Below are 12,838 nucleotides of genomic sequence, written 5' to 3'. Positions count from 1 at the left end.
TTTGTCGCCCCACACCACAGTTGTGCGGTTGGACCCTTGTAGGAACCATCAAGGAACATAGTAGGATGGAGGCGTGTTGATAGACAAGATTCAAATGTCACAAGGAAGCGCATGTTTAGCAGCAGCAGCATCTCAACAATTACGTGTTTCGTCAACCTTTCTTCTTTTCTTCGCTCTCTATCTCTCTTTCGGCTTGGGTATCTATAGATCGCTGCTGAAGCTGGCAACTAATGTTGTGTGTTCAAAGTCTTCATTTCGATTTGCGCTCACTGGCTTTTGCACTCCTCTTTGCCTTTTGCTTCCTCCCTGCTAGTTGCCTTTCTATCTTTGACTCATAGCGGAACTTTTGCTTCTTCTTCTTCGGTCGTACTGGGCCCTTTTTTGCTGACTTGTCTTCCTGGTCAGCTTTGTTTGCTTCCCCATCTTTGTCTTCCTCCTCTGCCTTTTCCTGCGGGTTCGCTGGTCTTTCCAAGCCATCCCGTGATATTGACACTGATTCGACTGTGACTGTTGTATATCGATCTTCGTCTATGTATTCTTCTTCGTGGTCAACAATGTCCAGATCCGGTCGATCTGGAAACCCGTCCCACTCGCCCTCGTTGGCGTCTTCATCTGATTGTTGCTCGGAGGCGTCATTCTCAATTGCTCCAGATTCCCGGAGCAGCTTATTGACGTGCTCAACATGCTCCTCGACTTCTTTCATGCGTTCATCACGAAGCTATTGGCAGCGCATACAATTAGACCAAATAATTATCATAGGCAAAACAACGGGTTTTAGAGTATCAATTACCTGTTTCCTTGTTCTTATTCTCTCTTCCCGTGCCTTTTTAGCGGCCTCTTCTTGTGCTTGTTTGATACGCTGCTGTTTCCGCTTGTGAAAGCCAGTCAGATATTCGTTTCTTGCGTCGAAGTCGAAAGAGACTTGTTCAACGCCATATTTGCGTTTCCTGCTCGGCGGAGGCAGGGGGCTCTTCTTCGGCCTCGGCTTTGCAAACATTGTTCCTGTGATGCCAATTCTAGCTGCGGCTTTGGCACCCTCGCGATTGTAAAATTTACTGGTCCGTTTGAAAAAATATTTAACTGCTACGGTAAGGAGTGCTGCAGGGTGTACTGCCCACTTAGTATTAGCGCATTCCCTAATAGTGGAACTGTCTCTTAATTTAGAGACTTGCGAGGGATTCGCATTAGCCTTGCCGGTTTACGCAATAAACGCGATAGCTGCATACGTAATCGGAGGATGATGTAGCGCGCTGTCGCATCCCCGAAGCTCCATGTCTCGGCCCTTAATCTGCAACCCAGACTGTCTGCAGGCCAGCATCACAACACACGACCGGCCATGCATTTCCAGACGATTGCAAGCCTTTTGGCGCTGTCTGGCGCAGCAAACGCCTTTCGCGACTCTTCGCCTTGGATCTTCTTATCAACCTCTCCGTAAGGGCAGCCACCGATAACCTCTTCTGGATGGGAGACGGAGCCACTGACAAGTTTCCAGCTTTGCCAAAGCTCCAAGCGCAGACCAGATCCAATCGAGCTCTTCAGTACTGAGCTTTGCGAAAGATGTGTTGTCGACATGCCCAACCGACCGATATCTCCTTGTTTCTCAGCCTGGCCTGAACGCCGCTGACCTCCGACGATCTAATGGCTGTGCCATGCCACACCTTTGCCAGGCCGTCGAAGACAGCCGAATTAGCGGAAAAGCCATTGTCTCTGAGGTCGTTGGAGATTTGGCAGGTGCTAATTTGTCAGAATTCATCAAACTTGCGTGTGCCAAGAAGGATAAAATGGTTCCCGTAGAGGATATCCGCCTGGCAGCCTTGTCTGTAGAGGACAGAACTAGATCATTCTCTGATAACGGTATGTCGTGTTTGAACCCCAATAATACATCTTTCCTGTGGCTAACGCGCGAGTAGATGACGCTCTGGCACGAAGCCTTGCAAAGATCACTGCAGACAACAGCTACACAATCATCGTTTTTTCTACGCCACATGAGCCAACTTACGAACCCGATTTCGTAGACCCCGTTCGCATGGACCTGAAGAGACACGTTCAGAGCGCGCAGGTGCAGCAACGAGACAACAAGACTGACTGGGACAAGCTTCCCCTTTTCGAGAAATACCAGTTCTTCACTCCCGGTATGGAACAAGCTACATCAACCCGTCCCTACAGAGACTAACCGGAGATATAGGTATTTTCATGGCTCTTATCACCGCCATTGTTCTGCTTTCTATCCTCGGTGTTGGAATCAAAGCCCTTGGCAGCCTTGAAGTTTCATATGGTGCATTTGAGAAAGACATGGGCCCTGCCGCACAGAAGAAGAATTAGTAACGATAATGCACTGCGCACCCAGCAAGATATCATGTAGCGAGTCTGTGCTTTAAGGATCCTGTAACAGTATTTTTTCTATCTTTAACTTAGAATGTGGGAAATGCATTGCTTTTCATGTGTATCATATCGAATAACATGCTTTGGTACTTTATCCTATGCCGAGATAACGTGTCATAGGTAGATTGCATCGTGTAAAGTATGACTCTTTTTTTTCCCACCCAGCCTCCCTCAGCCATATATAATGACCAAACAAACGCCTATACTCCTATTTTCTGAAAGTCCCCGAGTTCTAATTTTAATGCTCTCATGCTTATGCTTGACTACTTTAACTATTGCACATTATCAACCCAGGCGACTCTTTAAAGTTTTGCAGCTGCACACATGTATACTTACACCAGGTGGCTTGGCAGCAAGAAATTTGCAATGCCTTCCTTCACAGCATATTGATGCCCGCAGTTGGCACAGACCAGCTTTCCCTCGGATATCTGAGTCTCCAGTAACAAGTGGTGCAGATCCCGCATCGTCTTCTCATCAGCTTGCAGCTCTTCCGGTGTAGGGGCTTGCTCAGGCAGCGCAGGAAAGCCCAGCTGTTGGAAATAGCAAATGATGCAAGTCAGCTCAAACGGTCCACTGGCCAGCCATAGTGAGGATGAGTTTTTCACATAAAGAAAAACGTCCACTTACCTCTGATGATGTCGTGCGGAGGGCTGTCCAGTCCAGGCGTGGCAGCACGTTGATAAGCATATCTGGGTTGAGCTCGATCTCATCCTGCACAAGCTCTGCGTCCTGAGGGTGTAAAGGATACGAGTCGGATGATGACTTGCAGGCCTTCACGGCGCAGGTCAGGAAGTTGAGACTGAGAACCTTCATTTTTCTTTTCTTTGCCTTTATTGTTTCCTCGTTCTGTCTCTCTCTCTCTCTCTCTCTCTCTCTCTTTGTTATAACTGTAAGCGTACTTGTTGAATATGGGGTGAGCGACTGGCTATTTTTTTAAAAAAAAAAATCGGCCGCGACGCATATTCCCTAAAGCGGACCTCTCAACTACCAAACTACTACTAGTAGTTGCGCGACCCACGTGACAGTAATTTGGTGTGTTATGCTCAGCGCTTTCAACTGTTCAGCAATACGGTTTTATTGAATGAATTGTTCAGATTTTGTACTAGATGGCAACTTCAAAATGTCTTTGTAACTAGAATCTGGCATTTTATTCATACGGTTCTCATATTTTACTACATCAAGATCGGGCCTTTGTGTAGCCAGCGGTGCGAGCGTTCTTCAGGCGAAGAGCAAGACCAACGCCGCCAACAGCAACGGCTCCAATGACCAGGAAATAGCCCACTCCAAATCCACCAGATGTCTTGACACCCATCGCGGCTGCGTCAACATCGTCGGAAGCTCCAGAAGCCCAGCCAGCCATACCGTAAAGCTCTGAAATGGAAGACCAAACTCATCAGCACGTCCGTGACGGAAATTGGATTGATTGATTGATTGAAGAGTTGGAGTGACGATGTAAAGATATGGTAAAGATATTAGAGCTCGACATGAATACCTTCGGGAGGGACCTCCAGCTCGCCGCTCTTGGCAATCTTGACTTCCACCTTGGGACGGTCGGAGGCGGTGGCAGTCGATTCAATCTTTTCAACGACGTCGTATCCCTCGAGAACTTCGCCAAAGACAACGTGTCGGCCATCAAGCCATCTATTTTCAATAGTGTGTTAGATTTCTAATCATTGTCTCGCCATTGACCTTGAGGTAAGAGGAAAAGATTAGGCTTACGAAGTAACGACGGTGGTGATGAAGAACTGGGAGCCGTTGGTGTCAGGTCCAGCGTTGGCCATGGACAGGAGACCCTTCTTGGTGTGCTTCAGCTTGAAGTTCTCATCCTTGAACTTATCGCCGTAGACTAGAAGAGCCAGTGTTAATTGACCAGACATCCAAAACTAGCACGTCGTCCAGAAAAGCACTTACTCGACTTGCCACCAGTGCCATCGCCCTTGGTGAAGTCACCACCCTGGATCATGAATTGCTTGATAACACGATGGAAGGTGGAGCCCTCATAGCCAAAGCCCTTCTCGCCAGTAGCAAGAGCTCGGAAGTTCTCAGCGGTCTCGGGGACAGTCTTTCCGTAGAGGCCCAGGACGATACGGCCGAGCTTCTGGTCGCCCTGCTCAATGTCGAAGTAGACCTTGTGGGTGATCTTGGGGCCCTTGGCAGCCTCGGCTGTGCGGACAAAGAACAGCAGTCCCACCACCAGGACAATGGCGGTGGTGAACAGCCGCCTGAAGCTAAACATGATGACTGCTCAATTGATGATATTCAGTCGTGGATATCGAAGAAGCAGGAATGAATCCGGCGACAGAGAGTTGGGAGATGGACACATATACTTGTACCTTACAGCTCGGTCCGTTTCGGGCCCTTCCCCGCCGCCCGCTTAAAAGCATCAGTGGCTGCAGTTGTGTCTTCAAGCCCCACAGGACCCCTTGGCCTGCCTGATACGGCACGGAACTCATACAGCCATGCGTCGGGTTTAGCCAGCATTTACCCGGCTAGCCGCGAATCTTTCAATCAAGCCGCTATAGAGAGATTTCGTGATGTTAGCTCGGAAGAATAGAGAGGGCGGCGCATTGCGGTGTTGTTTTTATATCGACGCTGATTTGGTTCTGACATAGACATTCAAAATGGTACCAAATGGCTTTCTTATCGCAGCCCCATGGAAAGGTCATTCAAAGCTAACTTTTCTTCCTTTAGGTCTTCTTATTGGGAGTCAGTTTCCACGAGGGACAGCTCGTCAAGGTACAAAGACCCCACGAACCGAACGATTTCTTCACGAGATTCCCTCTGTAGTGTACGACTCTAACAAGTAAATAAACAGAAAGCCCTCGAGTCCTTTTATGCCCTTGGACCGACTACCTCTGCTCGCATCATGGCCAAGTACTCGATTCACAACCTCGCCAAAGTCGGCTCACTGGCACCCAGGACAGTGACTTCGCTCACAGCCGAGTTATCGCAAATGACAATAGAGACGGACGCAAGAAGACAAGTACAAGAAAACATTAGAAGGTTAAAGGATATCGGATCGTACAGAGGTAGACGGCACGCCATGGGTCTGCCAGCCCGTGGTCAACGAACAAGGACACAGACTGCAACGGCCAACAAGCTCAACAGAGTTGATCGAAGGGCTTAGATCATATCTGATTGAATTGGTTTTGGAGAATAAAAGAAGGAGGCTGTGTGTGGAGTTCCAGAGGCCGCAAAGGGGTTTGCACTTTACGATTTTTTTACGAGTGGGAAAATGTTCAAAAAGGAAGTAGCCTATAATGTCAGGCTTTGTATATTATGGGTACATGAACAAAAATCAAAAACACAAGTAGATGCTACATATTACTATATCTATTGCAGATCTAGAACTCATCTTCCAAAATGGGGGCGCCGTCGGCTTTCATATGGGCTGATACTGCGTCCACTTCCTTCCAGACCCGAATGACGTTACCACCGACAACCTTTGCGGCGTCTTTCTCGCTGACTCCTCGTCGCAAAAGCTCAGCGATCAGAGCGGGATATTTAGTAACGTCCTCGAGTCCTTCAGGCACCCTGTCAATTCCATCAAAGTCGGATCCAATGCCAACATGATCATAGCCGATAAGATCTCCGATATATGTAATGTGATCGGCGACCTTTTCCAGCGTAGCGTTCTCAGTGTCTTCAGTAGGAACGCCATTCTCGTTGCCTTCGTCAAAGCAGGAGATGAATCCAGGGTAAATGTTGACCAGCACCACAGAATTGCGCTTCTTCACCAGCTGCAGGACATGGTCTTTGACGTTGCGCGGATGAGGGCAAATGCTAAAGGCCGAGCTGTGCGAGAAGATGACGGGTGCTTTGGATCCTTCCCAGCCATCTTTGCCGCCGAGGGTATCAATCATTGTATCTTCGCTATATACGAGCAAAGACATCAAGAGTTAGCAGGTGAGATATCTATATGAACAAATGAACTGGTGAACTCCTACCTGACATGAGAAAGATCGACAATCATGCCAATGCGATTCATCTCGTGGACCAGTTTTCGTCCGTCGGGGCTAACGCCGCCCCAAACAGGGGTCGCCTTCTTAAACGGATTGCTCTGCAGAGCGGCATCTGCATATTTGTTGTGGCAGTTGTGTGTCAACGTGGCGTACCTCACACCAAGATCGCGAAAGAGGCGCAAGTTGCTGGGCTGGTTGGCGATCTGGTGCAGACCCTCGACGCCCAGGGGCGAAACCAGCTTTCCTCTTCGGAAGGCCTTGAAGGCATCGGTACCGTCAACATCATGCGCAAAGTCCTCGGGGTAAGCTGTGAAGAGTCTCTTCATGGTATCGATTGCCTGCAACGTGAACTGAAGACCTGCCATCAAGAAGAACTATCAATAACCTGCGCGAAGACAAGGCGACTTGTGAATGAGATCTTACTGGCAGCATAGTTTTCATCCGAAAAGTCCGTTCCATTTTCGGGGCATGGAGCGAAGACGCTCCAGAACGCACCGCCCGAGCGACCAGTTCTTAGTCGCGCGAGGTCAAGATGACCACTGAGCGTTCCATTTTCAAACGGGCCGACGAAATCATCGCCGTCGATGTGGTTATCAAAAACACCGCGGAGGAAGACGGCGAAATCGACGTGCCCATCTAAGTTGAAAGCGCAGCGTTCGTTAGTCCAAGCGTGTATCTTCTAATGCGCGCAGCCGATTTCTTACCGATCAGGGGAGTTGTGGTGAGAACTCTCTGCGCCCTCTTATCGACCGTGAGAGTCTTGGAGCAATCGTTGGCGATTCGCTGATAGTGCTGGAACGCTGGCTTATAAAGCATGCCGATGGTGCCCAGGGCCAGGGAGACAGCGACAGCTATCCGCTTGATGTTTGGCTTGCGTGGCTCTCCATGCACGCGATCATAATAGGTGTCCGCGCCCGATATGGGCAGGTCCATGTACGACTTGCCAGTTCTTGGATTCATCGCGGCGTTGTGAGGCAGCTATCGAGAAGAGGAAAAAGGAACAAGAGGTTTCATGATCACGGAGTTTATACGATTGACCAGCACGCCATCTTCCCTATTCGGCGCTACAAAAGGCCCTCTGGGTGACACTATCTGGTGGACGGCAGGGGACCAGATAATGAATCGCGTCGACTTGCACCGCGCAGATTACGCATCAGTATTTTTCTGTTTGCAACGTGATAATAATTCTGAGGACTGGAGTAATGAGAAGAAAATCCACATATGGTATTTTCCATTTCTTGGCAGATTCATTGTACTGCCATTGCGTTCAGCGCTGAATCGGGGTTTCCAGTCACAGAGGCGACAGCGCGCTTTGAACGGCTATCTTGCCGAGGCTGGCTTGCTAGCACCAGGGTCACTGTAGATAACGCGGGGGTATAGCCCATTAGTAGCAGATGGATACTTTCTTATTGCCCTACCACTCAGCTTGAGGGGTCTATTGAACGACATATTGTTTATATATGTCTGTATCTCATCATCAGCATTCCTACTAGGTATTGTTTGGGATCTAAATAATGTTGCGAGAACCTGGCATGCTGCTTGTAGGCAGTTGTAATCTAATTGGTTCGCAGCGCTTGAGATGCTGAGTTGCCCAGTTGCGTTAGCACAGTTTTCTTCTACAGCGCCATAACGTGGCAAAGTAGCCAGTACGACAAACGATGCTGCATCAAGCTCGCTAAAGCAAGTAGCGGTTACCAAGGCTGCATTCAACGCCTCTTTGCGGAGAATACAAAGCAATCGTGCTCCGCCGTGAGGCTGAGCGCCAAGGCATACAGACACCAGACCCGATGGCATGTACGCGCATCCACTAATATGGAGCTGCAAAAGCAACTTGGCAAGGTACTAAGCGCTACCAGTCACCGCAGTCTATATACGAGGATATGGGCGGAGAACCGAGACAAGACAAGCTCCTTTATGCAGCTACTCGTAGTAGTATTTGTATTTGGTACAGGCCGGAACCTCTTTCCTTTCCTCACCGATCCTAACATTGCGGCATGTTTAAGTGGTTGTGCTGAATATCTAGATTAACGGTGGCCGACCCGCCTGCTCCCTAATATAGCACATAATTCAACTTTGTGGCTGACTGACAGCTGAAACGAGGCACTTTTAACTTCTAATTTTCTCTCTAAGCTGACTAGTGGCACATGTTTTACAAGTGCCACACATGGACAAGCCATTCCAAAATTTGGTGCGCAAGGTAGACCCAAGCTGAGCGAGGCCTGCCTTTGTTGCAATCCCGGTTGATGTGACGAGACAAAGAATATCCTTTATATACGGGGTCTACGGCACAGGAATCTTCGTATTTCTGGCAATCCGACATGTTCAGCAGCTGGTCTGGTCCGTGCTTCGTCAACGATGCCGAGATGATGATGCGTCCCTTCATCAAAGCGTAGGTAAGCACATGAAACCAGGAGCTTCGTACAACATCTGTAGAGCGCCAGCAGGGTATATCATGCACAATGCCGGTACATGCCAAGCAGGTACTGCATTCTGTTCTATTCTATCCGTAGTGCTCTGCTCCCTAGAGGTGCAGCAGAGAGAACGAATTGTTAGTACTGCATACAGATAGCATGACTACATGCGTGCTATTAATAAAGTTGCTGCTGGTTGGTCGGCCTCAGGAAAACGGTCTGCGAAGCGCCGCTGCTTTGGAGTTTTTTGTCTATGCCCGTGGTTCGCCAGCACAGTCAGCGCCAAAGTTGCTGCTAGGCCCGCCAGAGAGACGGCGATTCGAGAACGAGAGGCCTGGTACCTGATAAAGGCGTACCCTGTGCGCTGCAGCAATAGGGGATGCCAGACAACGGCCCGCCAAACGCCTAACAGCCCGCCACATCGGGCAATGTACAGCGCATTTCTGCATTTCTCCTGGCAGCCCCTCCCCAGCACCACATGCACCCCCAGCACCACCAGCTCGTATGCGCTAACCGCAGCTTGCAGAGGCACCAGACGCTGTACCTGGTGGTGCTAGTGCCGTAGGCCGTACGTCTCCTGCCATGGCGGTTTCTCCTAGGCCCAGTTCGATCCCTGGCTGGAGGGCCTCTTCCATGTGAGCCTCTCACCTGCTCCAACCAACTCCAGTCGATATTTAACGTCTGCTCACTGCGGAGCACAGCGCCTTTCCTCTCCTTGTTTTCGAGCCTTCTGCGAAGCTCTCCTCCAGCCTTAGCCCTCGTCTTTGTTCTATTCCCCCGGCTTGGATCCTTCTTTTCTTGCTGCTTTCGCCAGGCCTCTTTTCTTTCGCAACTTTGACAGGCGACCGCTTCAATTCTTGTGGCAGACTTGCGCCTCCTTCTTCGACGCCCCTATTACTTGCGAGCGACGACTTCTTCTTTTCTTACCGTATAGAAAATTCCGAGTGTTACGATATAAGAGCTGCTTAAAGGTTTTTCTTCCTCTTCGTATTTGCTCGCCAGCGAAGAGAGCTAAACCCCCTCCTCGGCAGCCCCACGACGATACGACGCACCTACCGCATGATACCACGAGTCGACGCTTAAACAACGAATAGATAACGATGCCTGGATTCGCCGATTCTTTCTGGTCGAATGATTATGCTGCTGGTATTTCCCCCCTCTTCTCGGCTCTCCACAGCTGCATGCGACCGCCGTTTTCTAACAGCAACCAGGACTTGGCGTCCTCTTCAGCAAGCTGCAGCAGGGTGTGGTGGAAGACCGCCAGGTGCTCACCATAGCTCGGCTGCGCGCTGAGGCCGAGGAGGCATATGGACAGCGCCTGAGTGACATTGCACCGGCCGCAGACAAACTGTCTGGTGGCTTCGGTCGAGACGATGGCGCTACAGTTCGCAAGGTAGGTCTTTTAATCTAGGTTACGTCGCAGCGATTTGCATTCGCTTGACTAGGGTTTCGCTAATTCTCACGGTGTCAAGGCTTACGATGGGATGCGAACGGAGATGCAAGAAGCCTCTCAAAGCCACATTCGAATTGCTCAAAACATTCGCGATCTAGTTGTCAACCCTTTTTCCAGATGGTGCGATGCTCACGAGACTCGTATTCAAGACTCTCAAGACGTCCTGCAACTGCGAATCAAGGCGCACGACAAACAGGCCGAGGTTGTGAAGAAGCTCCGATCGAATTATTTCAACAAGTGCCGACTGGTGGAAGATCTAGAAGAGGAAAATAAGCTTGCCTTCCAGGATCCAGAGTCCAGCCCCAAGCAGGCCCAGCCGAACCCAGCGATCCCCGAGATCAAGGTTCAGCCTCACAAGGAAGAGGAGCCTCAAAATGAAGAGGTTTTCGAGATCGGTGACGACGTCTATCAGACCGAGCAGATGAAGAAAATTCTGTCCAACATGCTATCGACAATCAAGATGGGAGAAACAAAGGTCCCTATCCTGGGTACCTATCTCAACACCTCAGCCGGTTCAGATATCGTCGAGTACCTCCAGCGAAGCATGGGCACGACAAGCGTTAGCTATGCCGAGAGAATTGGACAGGACCTCATCTCCAACGGCATGCTGCGCCTGATTGGAAATGTTGGAAATACGTTTGCCAACTCTTCCAAGATGTTTTACCAATGGAGACCCAAGGCTTTCCAACTTGCGGGTATCCCTGAGAAGAAGCAGCCTCTGGGCCGAACTTTCTCTATGCCCACTACGGGCTCCGATGCTGGCGACTCGCCTGTTGTTGGAACCGTGAGCGAATACTTGTCCAACTGGAATGTGCTCAACAATTCTCGTCCTGGCGAAACTCCTCCCCAGCGGCTGCAGCGTGAAGCAAGGGAAGCCGATGACAAGTACAAGGCTAGCGTGAAAAAGCTCGACGAGCTTCGTTGCGAGCTGGAAGAACTCATCTTCCTGCACCTCAAGTTTCTTGAGCGCTGTGAGCTTGATAGGCTGAAGGCTATCAAGACCGTCATCCTCGACTTTACTGGGACCATTGGCAATGTGATCCCCAGCTTGCAGTCCTCTGTCGACAAGATGATGCTTTTCCAGGAGACTGTGCAGCCCCTGGGCGATCTCCGATACCTCTTGGAGAACTACCGCACCGGTAGTTTCATTCCAAAGGTCACCGTTTATGAGAATTACTACAACAAGGTTGACGAACAGACTTTTGGCGTTGACTTGGAGGCGCGCGCGAGGGCGGATAAGAAACGTGTTCCCATTATCATCACCACTATTCTGACCTATCTCGACAACCATTATCCTGACTTGGAAGGCGATGAAGCAAGACGAGGAGTGTGGCTGTTGGATGTGCCTCTTGCCCAGACTCACAAACTGCGCGTAAAGATCAACGACGGCAAACCGGTTCCCCCAGAGGTGTTTGACGAATTTGACATTCCCACCGTTGCAAGCCTTCTCAAGCTTTATCTGCTCGAGCTTCCTGGTAAGCAGGCTTGGCTTTATTTGCTAATTAACAACTCCCATATACTAACAGTTCATTTTCTTTCTCACAGATTCTCTGGTTTCTACTCACGTCTACGAAATTGTGCGAACTATTTACACCACCCCGGCTACCGATTCATCAGAAGCCTCTCGTGTTGCCGTACTCCAGCAAACCCTTTCACAGCTGCGATTGACCAACATTGCTACTCTGGATGCCTGCATGAATCATTTTACTCGCCTTATCGATCTTACTTCGGCTGATGAAGAATATGTTGCGGCGCTAGCTGCTCACTTGGCACCATGCATCCTTCGCCCTCGAACAGAAACTTCTCTAACAATGGAAGAGAAGCACGCCAGCCGACTTGTCCGCGACCTCTTTGCCCACAAAGATGCCATTTTCACCGAGCTTAAGCGCATGTCGACCCTCAACCACACCATCTCCGTCACGACAAACCGTCCTCGAGCAATCAGCACCGATGAAAGCAACAGGAAAGCCTTGATGGAGGAGCGGAACAGGGCTCTGCTGGAGAAGGCTAGTGCTTCACGAAGCCGCGCCACCAGCCCTGCGCCTGGCCCGCGGGGCCATCGACGAGAGCGAAGCAGCGGAGGCCCTGAGACTCGCTTTCCCATCCAGACCAGCCCGACGACTGCCTCTGACCGCCACCGAAGTAGTCTGGGAAGCTTGAACGCCATCAAGCGCTCCAGCTTGGAAGTTCCCGGACCAGATGGCAGCACCAGCCCTCCTGATGCCACAAATGGATCCCCTCTCAAGTCGGAAATCGATGGCGAACAACCAGTCTTGGACAAGCGTGACAGCCTGGGCAGAGGTGCCGCAGCCAAATTTGGACCGAGGCTTCCCATAGCTCCATCATCACAAGCACAAGACTCCTCTCGTGGCGTGACTCTAGAGGATAGGCCTATGGAAGATTAGTGATCTCCAGTTCTGACCAGGTGTTCGCTGGGTTTCCTTCTCTTTTGCAGCTGTGGCTTTACGCACAGTGACGAATTGCTTTGTGCGTTGTGATTGTTTGTGGGTTGACCTGGGCCAAATCACACAATGGGCATGGCTCTCTCTTTTTCCTTTTTGTCGTGAGAGAAGGAAAAAATGAATAAAAAAGTTTGGTATGCAGGAAAGGTAGATAGATAGATGCGTTGG

The 12,838-nt window shown here is 50.1% G+C and overlaps 7 protein-coding genes across 7 annotated transcripts; 3 read left to right on the top strand and 4 right to left on the bottom strand.

Moving 5' to 3' along the window:
- Positions 1–250: 250 nt before the first annotated feature.
- Positions 251–997, bottom strand: TGAM01_v200733 (hypothetical protein; the record flags this gene model as incomplete). Its single annotated transcript, XM_018807461.2, has 2 exons — positions 251–718; positions 791–997. The coding sequence occupies 2 exons, from the start codon at positions 995–997 to the stop codon at positions 251–253; spliced, it is 675 nt and encodes a 224-aa protein (XP_018659271.2).
- A 339-nt stretch (positions 998–1,336) lies between these two features.
- TGAM01_v200732 (ER protein BIG1) lies at positions 1,337–2,322 on the top strand (the record flags this gene model as incomplete). Its single annotated transcript, XM_018807462.1, has 4 exons — positions 1,337–1,431; positions 1,493–1,854; positions 1,911–2,132; positions 2,186–2,322. 4 exons carry the CDS (start codon positions 1,337–1,339, stop codon positions 2,320–2,322), a joined length of 816 nt encoding a protein of 271 aa, XP_018659272.1.
- A 392-nt stretch (positions 2,323–2,714) lies between these two features.
- Positions 2,715–3,195, bottom strand: TGAM01_v200731 (protein trm-112; the record flags this gene model as incomplete). Its single annotated transcript, XM_018807463.1, has 2 exons — positions 2,715–2,912; positions 3,010–3,195. 2 exons carry the CDS (start codon positions 3,193–3,195, stop codon positions 2,715–2,717), a joined length of 384 nt encoding a protein of 127 aa, XP_018659273.1.
- Positions 3,196–3,559: 364 nt separating this feature from the next.
- On the bottom strand, positions 3,560–4,618 carry TGAM01_v200730 (peptidyl-prolyl cis-trans isomerase B; the record flags this gene model as incomplete). The annotated part of the gene is made up of 4 exons (XM_018807464.1): positions 3,560–3,753; positions 3,875–4,023; positions 4,102–4,228; positions 4,294–4,618. 4 exons carry the CDS (start codon positions 4,616–4,618, stop codon positions 3,560–3,562), a joined length of 795 nt encoding a protein of 264 aa, XP_018659274.1.
- Positions 4,619–5,248: 630 nt separating this feature from the next.
- Positions 5,249–5,509, top strand: TGAM01_v200729 (hypothetical protein; the record flags this gene model as incomplete). Its single annotated transcript, XM_018807465.2, has 1 exon — positions 5,249–5,509. One exon carries the CDS (start codon positions 5,249–5,251, stop codon positions 5,507–5,509), a length of 261 nt encoding a protein of 86 aa, XP_018659275.2.
- Positions 5,510–5,726: 217 nt separating this feature from the next.
- On the bottom strand, positions 5,727–7,304 carry TGAM01_v200728 (membrane dipeptidase; the record flags this gene model as incomplete). The annotated part of the gene is made up of 4 exons (XM_018807466.1): positions 5,727–6,255; positions 6,330–6,702; positions 6,768–6,980; positions 7,049–7,304. The coding sequence occupies 4 exons, from the start codon at positions 7,302–7,304 to the stop codon at positions 5,727–5,729; spliced, it is 1,371 nt and encodes a 456-aa protein (XP_018659276.1).
- A 2,551-nt stretch (positions 7,305–9,855) lies between these two features.
- Positions 9,856–12,613, top strand: TGAM01_v200727 (hypothetical protein; the record flags this gene model as incomplete). The annotated part of the gene is made up of 4 exons (XM_024548614.1): positions 9,856–9,901; positions 9,967–10,148; positions 10,201–11,683; positions 11,754–12,613. 4 exons carry the CDS (start codon positions 9,856–9,858, stop codon positions 12,611–12,613), a joined length of 2,571 nt encoding a protein of 856 aa, XP_024406625.1.
- Positions 12,614–12,838: the final 225 nt, after the last annotated feature.

The sequence above is a fragment of the Trichoderma gamsii genome (genome assembly GCF_001481775.2).
Source record: "Trichoderma gamsii strain T6085 chromosome Unknown Scaffold_2.2, whole genome shotgun sequence".
Lineage (NCBI taxonomy): Eukaryota > Fungi > Ascomycota > Sordariomycetes > Hypocreales > Hypocreaceae > Trichoderma > Trichoderma gamsii.
Note: the sequence above shows the minus strand (reverse complement) of the source record. Positions and strands in the feature narration are given on the sequence as shown.